At 46.7% G+C, this 21,299-nt stretch overlaps 1 protein-coding gene across 4 annotated transcripts in view; it reads right to left on the bottom strand.

Moving 5' to 3' along the window:
- Positions 1-21,299, bottom strand: part of FCHO1 (FCH domain only 1) — a 57,425-nt gene that overhangs the window by 1,448 nt on the left and 34,678 nt on the right. For 3 of the 4 annotated variants that reach the window (XM_027853167.1, XM_027853166.1, XM_027853168.1), the window contains exons 9-25: positions 20,999-21,095; positions 10,182-10,226; positions 9,810-9,894; positions 9,364-9,388; positions 8,467-8,524; positions 6,795-6,976; positions 6,642-6,666; positions 6,324-6,375; positions 6,057-6,148; positions 5,686-5,955; positions 4,734-4,846; positions 4,372-4,459; positions 3,391-3,502; positions 2,223-2,378; positions 1,858-1,990; positions 1,265-1,464; positions 211-266 (exon numbers count right to left, since the gene is read on the bottom strand). In XM_027853167.1, the coding sequence (XP_027708968.1) occupies positions 211-266; positions 1,265-1,464; positions 1,858-1,990; positions 2,223-2,378; positions 3,391-3,502; positions 4,372-4,459; positions 4,734-4,846; positions 5,686-5,955; positions 6,057-6,148; positions 6,324-6,375; positions 6,642-6,666; positions 6,795-6,976; positions 8,467-8,524; positions 9,364-9,388; positions 9,810-9,894; positions 10,182-10,226; positions 20,999-21,095 (1,789 nt within the window). The remainder of the gene's footprint in view (positions 1-210; positions 267-1,264; positions 1,465-1,857; positions 1,991-2,222; positions 2,379-3,390; positions 3,503-4,371; positions 4,460-4,733; positions 4,847-5,685; positions 5,956-6,056; positions 6,149-6,323; positions 6,376-6,641; positions 6,667-6,794; positions 6,977-8,466; positions 8,525-9,363; positions 9,389-9,809; positions 9,895-10,181; positions 10,227-20,998; positions 21,096-21,299) is intronic. The other variant, XM_027853170.1, reaches the window with a different exon arrangement.

Genomic DNA, 21,299 nt, shown 5'->3' with positions numbered 1-21,299 from the left:
TTCTGGGTTCTAAGGGCCCTCCCAGCTCTGGCATTCTGGGTTCTAAGGGCCCTCCCAGCTCTGGCATTCTGAGTTGCAAGGGCCCTCCCAGCTCTGAGATTTATGTTTGAAGGTTCTGTAGGGGAGGATTTAGGACTGGGGGACAGAAGACGCCCAGGAAGCTTGGAGGAAGCTTATCCTTCCTGCCCCCCTCCAAGGCTACAGGCTCACCCCCTTCCTCTGACACATCTGGAAGTCTCCACAAGAGCCTCTTCTCCTCCAGGTTCCTATGGGTAGAAAAGGGTAAAGACCTCACCTGAGCCTCCTCGCCTGGACCTGGCCCCTTCCTCATCCCATTCCTACCAGAACCCAGATTGGCCCTGCATCCCTAGACCCCGACGGGGCTTGGGCCTCGTCTTGCAAGCTTCCGAATTCTTTCCAGCCATTTCCAAACAATCCATGCTCACCATCTCCACCCCTACCCTCATCTCAGCTCTCCTTATGGGGGGGTGTCCTCCTTTATTAGAGTATAAGCTGCTTGAGGAAAGGATCTGTCTTGCTTACTTACATTTCTGTCCCCAGAACCTAGCACATAGTAAATGCTTAATAAATGCTTTTGTATTCAAACATTCGGGCAGCTAAGTGGCCCAGTGGATAGAATGCTGCGCCTGGAGTCAGGAGGACCTGAGTACAAATCCAGTTTCAGACACTTACTAGCTGTGTAACCCTGGGCCAGTCATTTCACCCTGTTTGCCTCAGTTTCCTCATCTGTGAAATGAGCTGGAGAAGGAAATAGCAAACCACTCCAGTATCTTTGCCCAGAAAGCCCCAACTAGGATCACAAAGAATCAGATGTGATTCATCAACAAAACAACATTCATTCATTCATTCATTCATCTATTCCTTCAACAGGCCCTTCTCGGGTCCCAGTTCTGGAACAGGGATTCTCTAGTTTCCCTCAAAACTTATATGCCCCCTATTGAGGTCTTTCCTGGTCTCCCCAGCTGCTAACTTCCACCCTCAATTACCTCATATTTGTTTTGAATATATCTAATACATGGCAGATTGTGTATCCACTCACATGTGTATGTGTGGCTTCCCTGGATAGCATGTAAGCTCCTCAAGGGCCAGGATTGCCTCGCTAGCACCTGGCACAGTGCCAGGGACACTGCAGGTACTCTAAATAGGCTTGTGGATTGATGGCCCCAGGGTCCCAAGGATGTAATAAGGCGGCCTGTACTTACTACCTCAATGGAAAAGCTAGGGAACTCAGGGAGGGGCTCACCAGCTGGCAGCAGGCTGCAGACGGACATTGGTGACCGGCTCCTCAACAGGCAGCAGGATCTGGACGTTGCTGAGCGGGGTGGGCAGGGCCATGGCGCTTGGGCAGTAGCTATACTCCACTGAGACCTGGGTCAGGGCACGGCCACACTGCCAGCGGGCACCAAGCTGCAGAGGAGCCGACTGAGCCCCAGGCCTGGAGAACTGGGCAGGGAAGAGGCCAGCAGCTTAGGCTAGAGGAGTAACTGGTTTGATCTTCTGAGCCCCTCCCTTCCCCCCACCATTTGTTCCTGTGTGTTGGCTGAGAGCCTCCTATCCATGAAGGCCCCTTCAGTTCTAAACCTGATCAACACCGGCTTTATATGTGAGCAATGAAGGCTACCAATCCGGTCCCCTTGGGTGTCCATGGACAGCCACCATGCCATCTCCCTGGGTATCTACTTAGAGCCTCCATCCTCACTTCCATCCTCGGGTCCAGGCCTTCTGAGACCACCCTCCTGAGAACTTTCTCTCTCTTGCCTCTTCTGATTACGGCTGAGATCCCCCTTGGTGTACTCCCTGGCCCTCCCTCCTCCTGTATGCCCTTTCAGGCCTCACCTTGTACCTAAGCAGCACCACGTTGTAGTATGAGGCTGCTGGGCTCTGTTCCGCCTGGCGCTGTAGATGCCCCGTCAGAGCAGACATATTCAGCCAAAAGTCCTTGGTGGCTGGATCACTTTGGGAAGGGTCACTATGGAGCAGGGTTGGGGCTAGTTGGCCCTGCTTCCCCACAGCTACCCTGAAGCTCAAGGTCAAAGCCTGGCTCTTCTCTCCCCCGCCCCTTCCTTCCCCTCCCTCACCTCCCAGGATCCTCCCAGCTCTGGTCATCCAGCCTGTATCTCATGAGCCAACTGGACCCCGCCCACGCACCCAGGGTACCCCCGGCATTCTGACTGGACCGGTCGTCCCAGCCTCCTCCGAACCTGAACAGCAGGTCAGCATTGGGCTGGAAGTGTTCGATGACGGCTGTTCGGACCAGACGGAAGCTGAGCACGGGCAGGGGCATCGTCCCACTGAACACCCTCACAATCCCCGCAGGGAATGACATGGTCAGCTCACCAGTCACCTTCACCATGCAGCTGTGGGGCGCAGAGTTCAGAGGGGGCACCTGGGCCCTTCCCACATCCCCGCCCCTTGCTGAGCCTCACGTCAAAGAAAAGAGCTTTCCTGAGAGTAGCTCTGGTGCAACGGATGGAATGCCAGACTTGGAGTCGGGAAGACCTGAGTTCAAATGCTGCCTCAAACACTCACTAGCTTTGTGACCCTGGGAACAGCCTCTCTTAGCCTCATTTCCCCGTTTATAAAATAGGGTTGTTGTGAAGACCAAATGAGATAATATACAGAACACTTTGTACACTTTAAAAGGAATACAAGGTTATTATTATTATCATCATTATTGTATTTTACATATTTTATTATCCTATTTCTTATTTACTATATACCAATATACAGTATATGTTTGAGATATTATTATATATTTTATATAACTTTCTTATGCTAAGACCTGTGATTTTATCACCGTGTGATAGAACCCTCTTCCCCAGACACAGATCCATGCCTTATCTGGCGTTTCTATCCTCAGATATTTGCCAGGGTCAGTGAGAGGTGTGGTCACCCCAAAACACGTCCTCGAGGCCAAATGTGAAATCAGGCCTTCCCCTTTCCACCCACTTTGTCACGCTAGCTCTCTTAGCTATCCTGGGCCCACCACAGCATTTGATATCACTCTACTGTCTACAATGCACTTTCCCATCTATGATCTCACTTGAGCCTCAGAACTGTGAGGGGAGGAAGCCCAGGAGGCCAGCAGTGAGGACTATAACCCTATGTTACAAAGAGGGAAACGGGCTGGGATAGGTGAAGAGCCTCACCCAAGGTGGTACACTGAGTTAGTCAGGGGACCTCATTCTGGTTCTATCCCTAATCTCAAGCCCTGGCCTCTGTCCATGTGACCATCCAGTGGCCTGGGGGAGTTTTTAAGGAGAAGGACTACCGTGACCTGAGGGGTAAGTAGAATGAGTGATGGAATGTTGGTCAGACTTGACCCCCCTCTTTTCCCTGCAACCCCATCTACTCCAGTTTGTGGCCTACCTGGGGGCATCCTGGCCCCGGAAATAGGCATGGATATACTCTGTGAAGGCTGTGGCTACAGGTAGGGCATCCTGGGAGCCTAGCACCACGGGGCTCGGGCCCCTGGAGATCCCTGCAGGGGGGATAAAAAACAAGACAGGATCAGTTTTCAGCCCCAGGGGCCATCCCTGCCCCTCAAAGAGTTGTACCAGAGGATAAAATAACAGAGCTGGGAGAATCTTTAGGGATAATCAAATCCAGCCTCATTTTACAGATGGGGAAACTGAGGCCCAGAGAGGGGAAAAACTCACGAAAGGCAAGTCTGGGGCAAAGCTGGGATTCAGAATTTGTCCTAGTTAGAAGGCAGGGACTGCAGACAGGAGTGCCCTTAGCAACAGGTGGTCCAGGCTCTCCTTAGAGTCCTCCAGTGATGGGGAGCTCACTACCCACTTAAGGTAACCCATTCTACTTTTGAACAGCTTTCACTTTGAACAGTTTTCATCCCAAGTTTTTCCTGACTTGGAGCCAAAATCTGCCTCCTCTGGGCCTCTTCCATCCACCTCTCTAGTTCTGCCCTCAGGAGCCACAACAAAGGAGGCTAATCCCTTTTCCATTTGAAGGCCTTTTAGGTGCTTAGAGGATCATAGGATTTAGAGCTGGCAGGCCTCCCAGAGATCTCCTCATCCCATTACTTACCAGAGGAGAAAATTAAGTCCTGGAGAGGTTAATTGCCCAAACACACACAGCTAAGGAGGCAGAGCTAGGGATCTGAACCCTTGTCATCTGATTTTAAATGTAACCAGTGTGGGAATACAAAGGCAAGCCCTGTCCTCAAGGAGGTTACAATTTAATCTGTGTGCTCTATCTCAGGACCTGAAGGCCACTGTCACAGTGTCTCCTGTTTCCCAGCCCAGAGCCCTCTCCTTTGTGTGATGTACACACCTCCGCTCAGACCCTCCCCTCCCCCCACCCCATCCATCCTACAGGGACCCCAAGACATACCGAGGCCTGACTGGGAAAAGCCGCTGCTCCTCTCCGGGAGGCTGCTAGGGATGGAGGAGCTCAGTGGGGAAGGGCTCAAGGACCGAGACTGGAAAGTTATTTGGAAAGTTAAGTGGAGATCTTGATTAGGAAAACAGAGGCCCAGAGGTGAGGGAGCTGGGGTGTGAACCCAGCACTCCCGACTCCCCACCCCAGGCTATGCGGGCAGAGGTAAGAGCACCTTGTGGGCAGTGCCCACCTCCCCTTATGCTGTCCCCCTGATTCTAGCCACCCAGGGTCCCCACTTCCTGTGCACTTGGCACTGCCCAGACCTATAAGCAGCCAGCCAGCCCTAGCCTCCCAGGGGACCGTGCCACCCTTACCAAGTCTCCATTGCTGCGGGTAAGAGTACCAGGTGTCTTCCTGGTATGGCCTCTTCTGGGTAGCACTGCCTGCCCCTCCCGGGACCCTGCATCCGGCAGAGTGGGCACCAGGTCTGGGCATCATGCGATGAGAGATTGGTAAGAACGCACTATATATGCATATACATACATACGTGTGTATACATGTATGTATACATGTATATCATTATTTGATGATATGATTTGATGAAAAATATCATTATTTGATGCTTTCAACAACCCTGCAGGGTAGGTGCTACTGACATCCTCATGAGGAAAACAGAGTTGACCGGGGTTGAGTGACTTGCCCAGGGTCACACAACCTGGAATATTTGGGGCAGGATTTAAACTCAGGTCTATCTGCGCACAGTATCCATAAGACACAAGTTAACAGTGATTAGAATTTCTAATAACACTTCAAAGTTTACAAAGTGTTTTCCTCACAATAGTTCCCTGCAGGGAGTATAAAGATTATGCTTTCAATTTTCCAGATCAGGAAACTGAGGCTCAGAGTTGGGAAGGGACATGCCCTAGGTTGTATACCAAGAGTCACCAGCCAAGCGAGGACAGAGCCTTGTTCTCTAGTGTCCCAGGCTAGGATCCTTTCCACTACATCCCACTGGCTCCCTTCCACATCCATCCCACCCCCATGCCCCTAGGAAGCTTGGAAAGAAAAGGGAAGGGAGAAGTCTCAGTTTCCCTGGCAGTGGGCGCTAGCGAGAGGAAGGCAGATTTGTCTTCAGAAACTCTATCACTGGAGCATCTGAGCAGAGGCAAGACCTCCTGGGAAGACTGAAGAGAGTAGGAGGTGGGTCTAGACCCATCAGGACTTCCTGGGGGCCCTCCCATCTCTGGGATTCTAAGATCCTCTGAACCTGGGAGAACTGGAAATCCTGGGAATAGGCGAAGGACAGATGAGGGAGCTCAGACTCACCATCACTTGCCCAGGGGTCAGGGTTGGCGTCGGACCCTGGAGGCCCCCCTGGTGCAGTCCAGGCAGGGCAGGTGTGAGGCCGGGCTGGTGGGGAGCTAGGCCTCCTGGCCCCAGGGGGACTCTGGGGGGTGGCCGGTCGGGGAACCCAGGAGTCTGGAGAGGGGCCAGGGGCTGGGTGCGATGGGGAGTCCAGACCTGAGTCCTCCACATTCTCTGGAGATGAGGAGGAGAAGGGAGAGGGGCTAGAGGTAAGGCCGTAGCTGCCAGAGCCTGGAGAAAGGGAGGGGGAGAGGAAGAGAAGGGGATCAGAGAGGTGGGGAGCCCAGGTCCACAGCCTGGCCTCCTCTAAGTGGCCTTCCCCCCACCATCACCTGGAAAGTCTTCTGGCTCCAAGGCTGACTCCAGGGGAGGGCCAAAGAGGGCCTTGGACAGCTGCACGTCTGATTGGGGCTTTTCTGCACATCTGGAGATGGGGGAGTGGCATTTGCAGCTAGATCCCCAGCTCCAAAGGGTGGGGTGGAAAGGGATTAAACACAGGGGGAAAGGGCACCATACGGGGCGAGGGGAGAAGATACTGGAGCACAGGGCAGGGGTCCTGACTGGTTGCACCCCCTCCCCTCCCCTGCACGCATACACACCGGATGGCTCTGGAGGCCGAGTGAGGCCTCAGTGGTTTCCCTGATATCTCCCCTGTAAGAGACCCCACATCTCAGTTTAAGCTTGCCACGCTCCCCCACCCATTACCCACAGGGTCCACCCCCTGGGAGTCCCCAGAGGCCCTCCTTCCCACTCAGTCCAGTTACTCAATCCTATGGAGTCCCCAGGGCAAGGACCCAGAGTGCTGGGAGGCCCTGGAAGAAGCTAGGGGCTACAGAGGGAGGCTGGGGCCAGGACCTAGTCTGAGCCCAGCTGCTCCCGCCGCCCCCCGTCTGGCAGTGACATGAGGTGGCACTTACGGGAGGCATGGCGTTTCATGGTGCCCTGTGAACAGAACAGGGGTGTCAGGGGGTCCCCCCAACAGATACCCACCCATCTGCCCCACTGGGGTCTCTGCTCTCCTTGGGCCACAACAACCATGGCCTCTGACCTCCCACTGCCCAGCTCCTTACCCCAGGGCCTGGTGGCAGGATCAGGCTGCCCGCCGTAGCTTTGAGCTGGGCTGCGGCAGCCTCGGGGTCCCGGGACTGGTTGGGCGGTGGGGCCGGTTTGATTTGTACAAAGAACTTCCGGGGTTCCTCATCATCGTCATAGTCAGAGTCACTAGATGAGAAGCGTGGGTTCTCCCGCTCTGGTGCTCAGGGGGTCAAGGAGGCAAGTAAAAGATTGTGACACCCCCTCCTTCCCCTATCCTGCCTCTGCTACAGGTATCTCCCCGTCATGCCCAAACCATGAGTGGACAGAGCCTCTAATCCCGCAGAAGGCCGAGTGATAATTCCTATTTGGCAGTGGACCGTGGAAAGGGAATCAGAGGACTGGGTTCTAATCTTGACACTCGGGCCTCAGTTTCCTCATCTGTAAAATGAGGGATTTGGACCAATGACCTTTAAGGTCCCTGCTTGCTCCAAATCTATGATACCAAGTATGTTTCTGAGGGACTCCTGATATCAAAGGCCCCAAAGAACGGCTGGGCAGTGTCACGGATAGAGTCGAGAAGACTCGAGTTCAAATATGGCTCCAGAAACTTACTAGCTGTGTGACCTTGGGCAAGTCACTTCGCTTCTGTCTGCTTCAATTTCCTCACCAAAAAAATGGGGAAAATGATAGCACCCACCTTCCAGGGCTGTTGGGACCATCAAATGAGATAATTTTTGTAAAGTACTAAGCACAGTTCTTGGCACATGGTAGGAATGTAATGAATACTTGTTTCTTTCCTTCCAGGGACCAAGCACAGGGATGGGGAACTTGCGGCCCTCTCGGTCCTCAAGTGTGGCCCTTTGCCTGAATCCAAATTTTCCCAGAACAAATCCCCTTAAGAAAAGGATTTGTTCTGTCAAACTTGGACTCAGTCAAAAGGCCGTACTCAAGGACCTAGAAGGCCACATGTGGCCTCCAGGCCGCAGGTTCCCCAGCCCTGGAACAGGGGTTCCCTTAGGAATGTGTCTTTTCCTGCACACCACAGGCTTCCTCTAGGAAGCCCCATGTTTTTTTCTCGCCCCCGGGCCTCCCCGCAGGTAGGCCTCATGTCATCGTCATCATTAAATATTATAAGGAATAGGGACTGCACCTGTGATCGCACTGACAGAGGGTCCCTCCCTCCACCAATTCAGGTTGGTCCCTGACACTTACTTAAAGACCCAAGAAATGAACTGACTTGCCCAGGATCATATAGCAAGTAAGTGTCAGAAACAGAACTCGAACTCAGGTCTCCCTGATTCTACACCCACTATGCCACACCGCTTATTACTGCTGTTATTATGATTATCATCACTCCTGCTTTCTTTCAAAGCCAACTCTAGAATAAACTCCAAGTTGATCAGTAGCAGCTTACCTGGGAATTCTTTAGGTCAGTTAAATCAAAGCCCAACCCTATTATTATTCGTTATTACTGTTATGTCATCCTCTCCTTGGGGTCCAGCACCGGCCAGCGCCCTGACTGCCATTCCCCATGCTGACCACAAGGTGGTGACCACTCACCACTTTCCAGGCCTGAATTCCGAGCTTGGCGATGCCCAAGGCCGAGAGCGCTGGGTTGGCTGGGAAGGTGAGGGGGGGCAGCCAGTCTCGACTTGGCCCTGCCTGCTCCCCAGGCCCCACTTCCCCGGATTAGGGGTGGAAGGATATTGTTCTGATTGACGTCTGGCCGGACAGTGAAGCCTTCCTCATCCACTACAGGGCAGGTCTAGGGGAACAGGCATTTCAGTGGCACTGGGAAGGGGGTAGCCCTCCCCAACCCATGCCCCCTCAGACTGAGCCACCAACCCTCCTGGAAGAGCTCAGGCTCTCCCTTCCCCCCTCCACACCGAGCTCTCTCCTCAATCCCGCCCCATCTCCCACCTATGTGTTTGCACTGGCTGTGCCCCATACCTGGGAGGCCCTGCCTCCTCACCTCCGCTCCCTGGCTCCCCTGCTTCCTTCAAGACCCAGCTCAAATCCCACCTTCTGCCAGAGGCCCTTTGGGCACCACAGCAGCTGCGAATGCCTTGATCTTCACAGCACCTTCTTACACTCCACAGAATGAATCCTGCATGTCCCTAGACATCTACATGATTTCTTTCACATTAGAATGTGTGCTTCTTGAGAGCAGGGCTGGACTTTGTTTGCCTGTTTGCCTTTCTTTCTATCCCGAGCTCTTGGCACAGTGCCTGACTCAGAGCTTAATAAATAAATGCTTGCTGACCGACTGCCACGGACTGGTTTGAGGCTTGGGCACTGACCCACTGTGTGATTTTGGGGAAGTCCCTTCCCCTCTCTGGGTCTCAGTTACCTGCACCCTTCCAGCTCTAAATCTATGAACTAAGAATTAGCAGATCTAGTTTCTCTCTTCCTCCACTCCCTGAGAAAGACAAGGGTCTTTAAGATCAGTTACTTCACGCTATGACACGCTGTGCTCTCTGCCTAGGGTGGGAGTCACTCTGCCTTCAGCCTCACTCAGTCCCCAGCCTGGGGCCCCATTCAGTAGGAGGACTGCCAGATCTCAGGCTTGCTGAGGGGAGCCGAACTGTCATGGCCCCTACTCACCACTGATTCAGCCTCTGGGGAGTCCCTGGAGGGAGAAGATCCCAAACCATTAGAGGCCAGCTCCCCTCCAGCTCCCTTGAGCCCCATCCTTGCTCATCTCCCTTCCCTTAGACCTTCAGCCCCTCTGTGCTCAGCATCCCCCTCCCAACTCCCAAGAAAGGCCAGTTCCCTTCTTCTCTCAGGGCCTTGTCTCTCACCTCCTAATCCTCTACCCCAACCCAACTCTCCCCATCCCAAGGCTATCTCAGTCCCAACCCACTCCCTTCTCCTCTATTCCCCGCTCCTAGGACCATGAACCCCAACTCTCCCAATCCTGACCCCTGGGCCCCTCATCATCCACTGTCCTTAGCCCCCTCCAAGTCAGGATCACCCAGAAGAGGGGAAGAAGGCCCAGTGCCCATCCCGGGGTGAGGCCAAGGCTTTCTGCAGGGCTTGGTAAATCTTACGATGGTCGGTGTTCACGCTCTCTCCGGCTCAGCCCAGGGATTCTGAAGGGCCTGCTCCCACCACTGCCTCGGAGGCGTCTCCCACCTGTGTATTGGGGAGGGGGGAATAGGAGGGAAGGAGGGGACGGACAAGGGAATTGAGCCCCGAGGGAAGGGGCAATGGAATCTGGCAGCTCCCTGAATCTGGATGCCAGTGGGGGATAGCCAAGGAGAAAGGAAGGACCCCTGCCCATACCGCCATGCCACCTCCTCCTTCCCCTCCTCTGTCCAACTCCAGGGGTTCTGGGGTCTGACCAGACCCTAGGACAGGGGTGAGGGGATAGGGGGTGGGGGGCCCAGGCAGGGCCTCCAGGGGCCCCCACACGTACTTGCCTTCCGGAAGGGCCATAGAGCTGTACTCCTCAAAGTCTACGACACCTGAAAAAGAAGAAATTTGGGAGACCCTGTAAGGTATTCTTTCTTCCCCCAGGCTCTCCTGCCCTCTCCTCCCATCTCTATCTGTTGAAATCCTACCTATAAGGACCATCTCAGATGACTTCTGCATCTCTCAGAATCAAATTTTCAGAGCTCATCAGAAATCATCAAATACAATGTCCTCCTTTTTCACAGATGAGGAAACTGAGGCCCAGAAAAAGGAAGTGACTTGGCCAAAGCCATATAATGGTAGAGGCAGGGAGAGAAACTGGATTTGCTAATTCTTAGTTCATAGATTTAGAGCTGGAAAGGGCCTTAAAGTTCATTCAAGTCTACCCCTCCTTCATTTTACAGATAAGGAAACTGAGGCTCAAGAGGTTAAGTGACTAACCCCAAGTCACACAGGTAGTAAATGGAAGAGCTAGGATTTGAACCCAGGTCCTCTGCCTTCAAATTCAGCACTCTTTCCACTTTCTCTGCTATAGTACCTCACTATACCCTGTGACCTTTTAATTTTAAAGTAGATGGCTTTAACATGAGCTTTGAAAGAAAACGAATACCTAGATACAATTTTGCCTTCACAGAACTCCGTTCCTCCTCATGGCAAGCCTCCTTCGGTTTCTCATAGCACAGAGGTGACCCGTAAGGTCTGGCAGGATCTACAAAGTTAGTAAGACCCGGTCCCCAACTCTGCCTGTTGTCTAAAGATCGAATTATCTAAGTAGTGGCCTACTTCCATCCCCAGGAGATAGACCATTAGACCAATCTTTGGCCATGGAATCCCATAAAACAAAGAAAAATACAAACAGGGCCTCTGTCGTGTGTCGGTCCCTTTCACTCCTTCGGAGACAGTTACAGAGTCAAGGGTGGAGTGGAGCAGAGGATGCAAAGAATCATGGCTTCGGGACCATTTATGAACCTTGACTGAGTGCCTGGCTCCCCAAACACGAAATCCTTATCCAGTAACAGACAGGCTGACCCACTCTCCAACCAAAGGAACAAGTCAACTCTTCCTCCACATGACAGACCTTCAAATACTAGAACACAGCCGTCATGCCCCGCCTCCCAATGCCCCTGCCCCTTCTCCAGGCTAAACATCCCTACTTCCTTCCACAGATCGTCACGTGATTTGGGACTCGAGGCCCTTCACCATCTTGGTTACCCTCTGGTCATTCTCCAGCTTGCCAAAGTTCCTCTTAAACAGTAGTCCCCAAACTAGGAAGGTGATGGTGACATTCCCACTATTCTGGCGCAGGCCTGGGCTACTGCACTATCCTGCTGGTGGGTCTCCCTGCCTCAGCTCTCTCTCTGCTCTAATCTATCCTTCACTCAGCTGCCAAAGTGATCTTCCTGAAATACACATCTGACCTTGCCACCTATGACTCTCAGTAAACTTCAATGGCTCCCTATCACCTCCAGGATAAAATATAAAATCCTCTGGCACTCAAAGCCCTTCATAACTTGTCCCTTCCCACTTTTCCAGTCTCATTAGACCTTAGACCCCTCCCCCATGCACTCTGGGGTCTGGTGTCAATGACCTCCTGTTGCTCCTACTCCAAGTATGTGCACTGGAGGTCCCCCATGCCTGGAATATTCCTCCTTATCCTGCCCTCTGGCTTCCCTGGCTTCCTTCAAGTACCACCTAAAACCCCACCTTCTACCAGAAGCCTTTTCTGATCCCTTTCAACGCTGCTACCTTCTCTTTACTGATTAATTTATCTTGTCTCTATTTTGTTTGTACATAGTTATTTACACACTGGGCAGCTAGGTGGTGCAGTGGATACAGTGCTGGGCCTGGAGTCAGGAAGACTTATCTTCTTAAGTTCAAATCCGGCCTCAGACACTTACCAGCTGTATGACCCTGGGCAAGTCACTTAACCTCATTTGTCTCAATTTTCCCAGCTGTAAAATGAGCCAGAGAATGAAATGGCAAACCACCCCAGTATCTCTGCTAAGAAAACTCCAAATAAGGTCATGGAGAGTCAGACACAACTGAAAACAACCGAACAAAGGGCAGGATATGTTTGCTGCCTTTCTTTACATTCTCATAACTTAGCACAGTGCCTGGCACATAATGAGAGCTTAATAAATATCACTGACTGGCTGGGAAACTAGATAACATTTCCACTGATTCCCCAAGAGCTCCTCAATATAAAAACCCCACTGAGAGCCCTCCGTGATGCTCAAAGGCTATGAATCACAGTACATCACCGTCTCTGCAGAATTACAACAGTAGGCAATTCAAAGCAATGGAAATATCCTAAGGACCTAAGATTATGGGTACAGAGTTGGAAGAGGTCTCAGAGATGAGAAAACTGAGGTGCAGAGAATGAAAATGAGTTTCTCATCTTCTCCTAGGTTGCGTGTGGCAGGCCTGTAGATTCAAACCCAGAAGCCAGGTGGGCATGAAATGATCGAAGTCTATCAACAGTAGCGATGTGCACATGAGGGGTGGTAGAACTGGTACCAGGGGCACATAGGATCAGAAAAGGATGTGGGTCAGCCATATGGCAAGGGCCAAGGATAACAGACGGGGAGTTTTAATGGCCCATGGGTATTCAGGCAATATCAAAATAACCCAAAGATGTCTCCTATGCATCGAGTCATCCTCTCTGGAGGATTATTGGGAGGTGAGGAAATGAATAATAATATAATAAGAGTAATAACCCCAAATGTGAGGCCACTGAAGGGTAAAGATTAGTACCAGTGGAAGGGGTGCCCACACTGATGGTATCATGCATCCATGGGAACATCTAGGGTGTGAAAATCAGAGCGGTGAAATGGAAAAGAATATCCTGGCTCTGCCTCTTTATGACTTTCTGACTTCTCTGGGCCACAGTTTCCTCATCCATAAAATAAAGGAGTTGGATTACATGTTCTCTGAGGTCCCTTCCAGCTTTACATCTCTGATCTTATGACTTCTCCGGGTCTCAGTTTCCTCATCTGTAAAATAAAGGGCTCAGCTTGGAATGCCTCTGAGGTGCCTCCTAATTCTAAATCTATGACCCCATGATCTCAGTAAAGAATTCTTAACAACTCCTTCCCATCCTGATTCTTATTCACATACCTTAATTAGACTATTCCCTTGTAACTCGTCCCACTTCTCTTAATTGACAGTCAATGAAGCCTCCTTCTCTTACAGTCGGAAATCATCTTTCCCCTTCTTGGAGCTCCCCCGGTGCTTCTCCATGCCCCTGTCATTTAGCATGCTAGTAATTTGGGTCCGTGCTCTCGCCCCCACTAGGCAGTGAACTGTGTGGGGGTGGGGGATGGGTGTCTTATTTATTCTTGGATCTCCCACAGGGCTCTGCCCTGAGTAGGCGCTTGATAAATGTTTGTTGTTTTTTGGGTCTTGTATCCCCAGTGTCTTGTAAATCACAGGCATTTAATAACTGTTTACAGAACCAAATGGCGGAATGGATAAATGAACTAATGGTAGCGGCAGCTCCCATTTTTAAAGGACTGGAAGAGTTACAAAAGCATTTTCCTTACAAAAGACCACAGGAGGAGTTAGGACAAGTATTAATATCCCCAGAGAAAAGAATGATTATCCATAGCAGTGAAGAGGGGATTGCACCATTGTCTTCTGCCTTGGTCAAAAGCCATATCTGAAGCAAGGTGAACTTGAGATTCTAGGAGACCAAAATGACTTCATGGATATCAACAAGACTCAGTGGTATGAGACGGATGGCTCTGGATGGATAAGGACTGGATGTGTGATTTATTTGGTATGAGGGACTTCCTAAGTGAGAAAACTCCTTCTACCAATCCAAGCTGTTAGCCTTCTCAGAAACTTGTAATCTGAGAGGTGTCTGGAGCACTAAGAGGTTAAGTGCATTGTCCAAGGTCACACCATCTATATGTGTCAAAGGTTAGACTTGAACCTGGGTCTTCCTGGCTCCAAGGCCACCTCTGTATCCATTACGCCAAGCTGACTCTCTGGAGGGATATGCCTTATTCCAAAGAAAAAGGCTACAGAGAAAGGGAAATGGGATGACGTGGCATATTAAGAAGACAGACTTATGGAAAGAAATACAGGAATCAGAAGGGAGAAAGAAACATGGCAAACAGGACTTGGGTGAACATCAGTGGAGGGAAGAAAGGAAGACGTTCTCAACAGGATATACTACAGGCTATATGTACAGAGAGAGGAAATATATGAGAACATAAGCTTGGCACAGTGGTAATCACGAAGACTTCAATTACCAAGAAAAGAATTAGCACTTGCTTTCTCTCTCTCTCTCTCTGTCTCTCTCTGTCTCTGCCTGTCTCTGTCTGTCTCTCTCTCTCTCCCACAAGTGGAAGCACTAATAAAATCTTGACTCGAGGCATCTAGGTTATCCAGTGGATACCTTAAGTCAAGATGACCAGAGTTTAAATCCTGACTCAGACACTAACTAGTTGTGTGACTCTGGGCAAGTCACTTAACCTCTGCCTGCCTCAGTTTCCTCAACTGTAAGATGGAGATCATAACAGCACCTACCTCCCAGTGTTGTGAGGATCAAATGAAATGATATTTGTAAAGTTCTCATCACAGTGCTTGGCACATAGTAGGCATGTAATAAATACTTGTTCCCTTACCTTGTTGATGCTAATTTCATACTTCAAAAATAGAGGAATCAAACAGACAGAAATTATATTTTGGATCTAATCCTTGACAATAAGAGATAATGGTTCCTGGAGTCAAAATGATAAGAATTTGTTTATGTGTGTGTTGGGGGGTGGGGAGGAGATCACTCCATTTTAGAATTTATGATAGAAAAGGAGAATTCAAACAGAATTTGAAATAGGTTCTAGATTTGTTACCATTAGATTATAAACTCCTTGAGCGCAGGGATTGGTTTTTGTCTCTTTCTGTATTCCCAGTGTGTAGCACAATGTCTAGTACATAGAAAGTGCTTAATGAATGTTTATTAAGTGATTGATTTTATTGATTTAAGGAGAACAGAATTCAAAAGTGTCCATGAAAAGCAAAGGTAGGATCCCAGGAACTAAGATTTCATCAGCAAAGCCAGCACAAGAGAGAGGGGAAACTCTCAAGAATTAGGAGAACAAGGAGAAAGTTTTAATGAAGAGGAAAAAGAGGAGTTTTCTAAAGAGACAGGTATGAATGCACAGAGAACTCTCTAACAAACTTGATTTTTAAGAGACACAAAAGCCAGAAGAGCAGACCAAAGAAGATTAATATAGTGTTGCAAAAATATTGTCTGGAATGTAAAGGTGCAGAATGGGGCTGAGGTGGGCAAGGAAGGCTAAGGACAACAAAAAAGGGGTTTCTTAAAGCTACACTGCAGAATAAGAAGGGAATCAGAGAAGGGACAGGATTACAGTTCAAGGATAACTGATGAGAGAGAGAAGGTAGAGCTTTTTTATTTCTATTTTGCTTCTGTTTTCTCTGCCAAGGAAATCTTTGGATGGGAAAGAACAGAAAAAATGGCTAACAGCAAGTTCATACTGTCAAAGAAAAAAATACTACTAAATACATATGCATCTAAATTCTTAAAGGAAAAGTTAAATGGGTTAACGGGAGGAAGCAGATAATAAAACTATACTAGTGGGGGATCTCAACATTCCCTTCTCATAACTAGATAAATCTAACCAAAAAATAAACAAGAAAGACCTCAATGAGATGAATAGAATTTTGGAAAAGTTAGATATGATAGACTTCTGGAGAAAACTGAATGGGAATAGAAAGGAATATACTTTTTTTTTTCAGTAGTAACATGGCACCTAAAACTGACCATGTATTAGGGCATAAAAATCTTACAACCAAAGGCAGAAAAGCAGAAATATTAAATGCATCCTTTTCAGATCACAATGCAATAATAAAAACATTTAATAAAAGGTCATGGAAACATAAATTGAAAATTAATTGGAAACTAAATAATCTAATCCTAAAGAATGAGTGGGTCAAAGAACAAGTCATAGAAACAATAAATAATTTCATTAAAGAGAATGACAACAATTAGACAACATAACATTTATGAGATGCAGCCAAAGCAGTACTTATTTTATATCTCTAAATAAATAGAGAAAGAACAGTCAGTGAACTGGGCATGCAATGAAAAAAATCAGAAAGAGAACAAAATAAAAATCCCCAATTAAACACCAAGTTGGAAATCCTGCAAATCAAAAGAGAGATTAGTAAAATTCAAAGTAAGAAAACCAATGAACTAATAAATAAAACTAGAAGCTGTTTTTTTTGGGGGGGGAACCCAGGAAGATAGATAAATCATTGGTTAATTTGATTTTTTAAAAAAAAAAGAAAGAAGAAAACCAAATTACCAATATCAAAAATGACAGGAGTGAATTCACCACCAAATGAAGAGGAAATTAAAGCAATTATTAGGAGCGATTTTGTCCAACGATATACCAATAAATCTAACAATCTAAGTGAAATGGATGAATATTTACAAAAATATAAGTTGCCCAGATTAACAGAAGAGGAGACTGAATACTTAAGTAACCCTTTCTTAGAAAAAGAAATCGAACAAGCCATCAATGAGCTCCCTAAGGAAAAAATCCCTATACCAGGTGGATTCACAAGTGATTTTTATCAAACATTTAAAGAACAATTAATCCCAATATATAATCTATTTGGAAAAATAGATAAAGAAGGAATCCTACCAAATTGCTTTTATGGCACAAATATGGTGTTGATACCTAAACCAGGAAGAGCAAAAGCAAGAAAGAAAACTACAGACCAATTTCCCTAGTGAATGTTGATGCAAAAATTTTAAATAAAATGCTAGCAGGGAGATTACAGCAACATATCACCAGGATCATACACTATGACCAGGTGGGATTTACACCAGGAGTGCAGGGTTGGTTCAATAACAGGAAAACTATTAGCAGAACTGACCATCTCAATAACAAAACCAACAAAAAACCATGATTATTTTGGTAGATGCAGAAAAAGCTTTTGACAAAATACAACACTCACTCCTATTAAAAACTCTACAAAGTATAGGAATAAATGGAGTTTTACCTAAAATGATAAGTAGTATTTATCTAAAGCCAGAATCAAATATTATTGGCATGGGGATAAGCTAGAAGCCTTTACAATAAGATCGGGGTGAAGTAAGGATGCCCATCATCACCACTATTATTGAATACTGCACTAGAAATGCTAGCTAAATCAATAAAAGGAGAAAAAGAAATTGAAGGAAGTAGAAAAGGCACTGAGGAAACAAAACTATTACTCTTTGCTGATATTATGGTGTACCTGGAGAATCCCAGAGAATCAACTAAAAAACTACTTGAAACAATTAACAACTTTAGCAAAGTCTCAAGACATAAAATAAACCCACATGAATCATCAGCATTTCTGTATATTACCAACAACGTTTAGCAGCAAGAGACAGAAAGAGAAATTCCATTTAAATTAACTATAGACAATATCAAATACTTGGGAGTCTACCTGCCAAGACAAACCCAAGAACCATACAAACACAATTACAAAAACACTTTTCATACAAATAAAGTCATATCTAAACAATCGGAAAAATATTAATTGCTAATGAGTAGGCCAAGATAATATAATAAAATTGAAAATTCTACCTAAATTAATTTACTTATTCACTGCCATATCAATCAAACTACTAAAAATTATTTTATAGAAGTAGAAAAAGTAATAAGATTCATCGGGAGAACAAAAGGTCAAGAATATTAAGGGAATCGATAAAAAAAAAATGTGAGGGAAGGTGTCCTGGACATACCAAATCTCAAATAGTACCACAAAGCAATCATCCATCAAAACAATCTGGTACCGGTAAGAAATAGAGTGGTGGATCAGTGGAATAGCTAAGATATACAACACATATGACATATAGAAAAGACCATAATAATCGTCTGTTTGATAAATGCGAAGATCCAGACTTTTGAGATAAAAACTCACTATTTGACAAAAACTGCTAGGAAAAGTGGAAAGCAGTTTGGCAAAAACTAAGTATAGACCAATACCTTATACCATATACCAAGATAAAGTCAAAATGGGTACATAATCGAGACATAAAGAGTGTTACCATAAGCAAATTAGGGGAGTATGGAATAGTTTACCTGTCAGATCTATGGATAAGGGAAGAATTTATTACGAAACAAGAGAGAGAGAGAATTACAGGAAGTAAAATAGATAATTTTGGTTATATTAAATTAAAAGGGGTTGTGCGAACAAAATCAATGCAGCCAATATTAGAAGGAAAGCAGAAAACTGGGCGGGGGCGGGGCGGAATTTCATAGCAAGTTTCACTAATAAAAACATCATCTCTCAAATATATAGAACCAAGTCAAATTTATAATATGTCATTCCCCAACTGATAAATGGTCAAAGGATATGAACAAGTGGCTTCCAGATGAAGAAATCAAAGCTATCTATAGTCAAATAAGAAAGGCTCTAAATCACTATTGATTAGAGAAATGAAAATGAAAACTACTCTGAAGTACCACCTCACACCTATCAGATTGGCTAATATGACAAAAAAGGAAAATGACAAAATGTTGGAGGGGATGTGGGAAAACTGAGACACTAATGCATTGTTGGTGGAGTTGTGAACTGATCCAACCATTCTAAAGAGCAATTTGGAACTATATCTAAAGGAACATAAAACTGTGCATACTCAGCAATACCACTACTAGGTCTGTATCCCAAGACGATTTTTTTAAAAAAGGAAAAGGATCTATGGGTACAAAAATATTTATAGTAGCTTTTTGTGGTGGCCAAGAATTGGAAATTGAGGGGACGCTCATCAACTGGAAATAGCTGAACAAATTGTGGTACATGGTTGTGATGGAATACTACTGTGCTGTAAGAAATGATGAGCAGAATGGTTTCAGAAAAACCTGGGAAGACTTACATGAACTGATACTAAGTGAAGTGAGAAGAATCAAATGAATATTATACACAGTAACAGCAACATTATACAATGATCAACTGTGAGTGACTTAGCTAATCTTAGCAATACAAATATCCAAGACAATTCCCTAGGACTTATGATGAAAAATGCTATCCACCTCCAGAAAAAGAACTGATGGAATGTGAATGCAGATCGAAGCATACTGTTATTTTACTTTATTTTTCTTTTTTTTCTTTGTGTTTTCCTTCACAACATGACTGATATAGAAATATATTTTGCATATAACCTTTATCAAATTGCTTGCCTTCTCAATGGGGAGGGGAGGGAGGGTGGGAGAGAATCTAGACCTCAAAATTGTAAAAAAAAAAGTTAAATATTGTTTATATATGTAATTGGGAAAAATAAAATATTAAAATTAAAATCTTTTAAAAAATACTAACAATACTAATACTGCACTTTTTGGGTTTGGATTTATGTCTGCCAGAAACAACTTTTATTTAATTTAACATTAATCTATATCCAAGCTACTTCTACCTTGGAGAGAGAGTTATGCAAACTGGCATAGTCCCCCACGCCCTCTGACATGACTCTCTCCCCAAGAGGATTTCAAGATGAATCTCAAACAAGAGAAAGACATCTTACAACATAATCTGGGTTAACATTCCAGAAATGAGCAACCAGATCTCTATCCCCTTCTTCCTGGACCACTCTCTTCAAAAAGATATAGATCAAGAATCTAAATTGATAGGAAGCGGTCTGAGTTCCTCCCTTTGAATAGAAGAGGGATATTTGGAAATGTCCTTCATGCGATTATTGTGGAAAAGATGGAGAGACGTAAGATGGTACAATTCAGTGGAGTGTACTGGGTGAAGAGCTGGAATCATTAATGTCACAACATCATAGGTGGGAGGCTCTGGAGGAACAGCCCAGGGATCTGTGGGGGACCATACTCTCGCTAGTGCTAGCAATTCAGAGGGATAAATGCTTATCAGATTTTCAGATAACACCAAGATGAGAAGAATAGCTCAACGTGCTAGAAGGAAAAAATCAGGGGCCAAAAAGATTCCGTCAGAGGAGACCATTAGGCTGAATTGATTAAGATGAATTTTATAGGGATTAATATAAAGTCACTTGAGTTTTTGGATTTTTTTGTTTTGTTTTGGCTAGGCAATGGGGTTAAGTGACTTGCCCAGGGCCACACAGCTAGTAAGTGTTACGTGTCTGAGGCCAGATTTGAACTCAGGTCCTCCTGAATCCAGGGCTGGTGCTCTATCCGCTGCACCACCTAACTGCCCCTTGAGTTTTTTTTTTTAAAGCAACTGCACAAGTATGATACGGGGGAGGCATGGCTTGTTAGCAACTCATCTGTAAAAGATGTGGGGATCTTAATAGATTGGAAGCTCTGCCATAAGGCTCCTCCCAGCTCTGACATCCTACGTTCTAAGGACCCTCCCAGCTCTGATATCCTGGGTTCTAAGGGCCTTCCTAGCTCATTCTGAGTTCTGAGGTCCCTCTCAGCTCTGTCATCCTATGTTGTTCTTTTTTTTTTTTTTTTGGTTTTTGTTTTAGGCAATTGGGGTTAAGTGACTTGCCCAGGGTCACACAGCTAATAAGTGTCAAGTGTTTGGTCTGAGGCCGGATTTGAACTCAGGTCCTCCTGACTTCAGGGCCAGTGCTCTATCCACTGCGCCACCTAGCTGCCCCTCTTATGTTCTAAATTCCTTTTCTGCTCTGATGTTCTAAGTGTCCTTTCAGCTCTGAAAATACTTTGATTTGAAGTACTTTCTCCTCCAGGAAGTTTTTCCAGGTCATTTAGCAAGCCCTCATCTTTTCACATTGTCTAATGGGTCCACTGCCACAACAGAACTGCAAATTTCAGGCCTGCCCTAAACAGAGAACCACAACCAGCAAGAAATCACTCACCTGGCTTTTCCCGGCCCGTTCCCTTATTCTCAGCAAACTTCCTCACCAGGGTTTCCACACTGACATTCTCCACATTCTGCTTGAACTCCTCATGAACCTGGGTATACCACAGAGGATGGGAGGAGAAGTGGTGGATTGTACCCCATGGGGCCCAGATGTGGCAGCCCTTCCAGATGGGGCATCATTCAGCCTAGGCCCCTTTCCCTGGGCTGAGACCACATTCTCTCCTTCCAGCTGAACTCCTCCTCATTTACTTCCTCTTTGGAGGACTGTCAGTTCCCTAAGAGAGGTGGATGTTGGG

Source organism: Vombatus ursinus, unplaced genomic scaffold (genome assembly GCF_900497805.2).
Source record: "Vombatus ursinus unplaced genomic scaffold, bare-nosed wombat genome assembly UNPS02009918.1, whole genome shotgun sequence".
Taxonomy (NCBI): domain Eukaryota; kingdom Metazoa; phylum Chordata; class Mammalia; order Diprotodontia; family Vombatidae; genus Vombatus; species Vombatus ursinus.
Note: the sequence above shows the minus strand (reverse complement) of the source record. Positions and strands in the feature narration are given on the sequence as shown.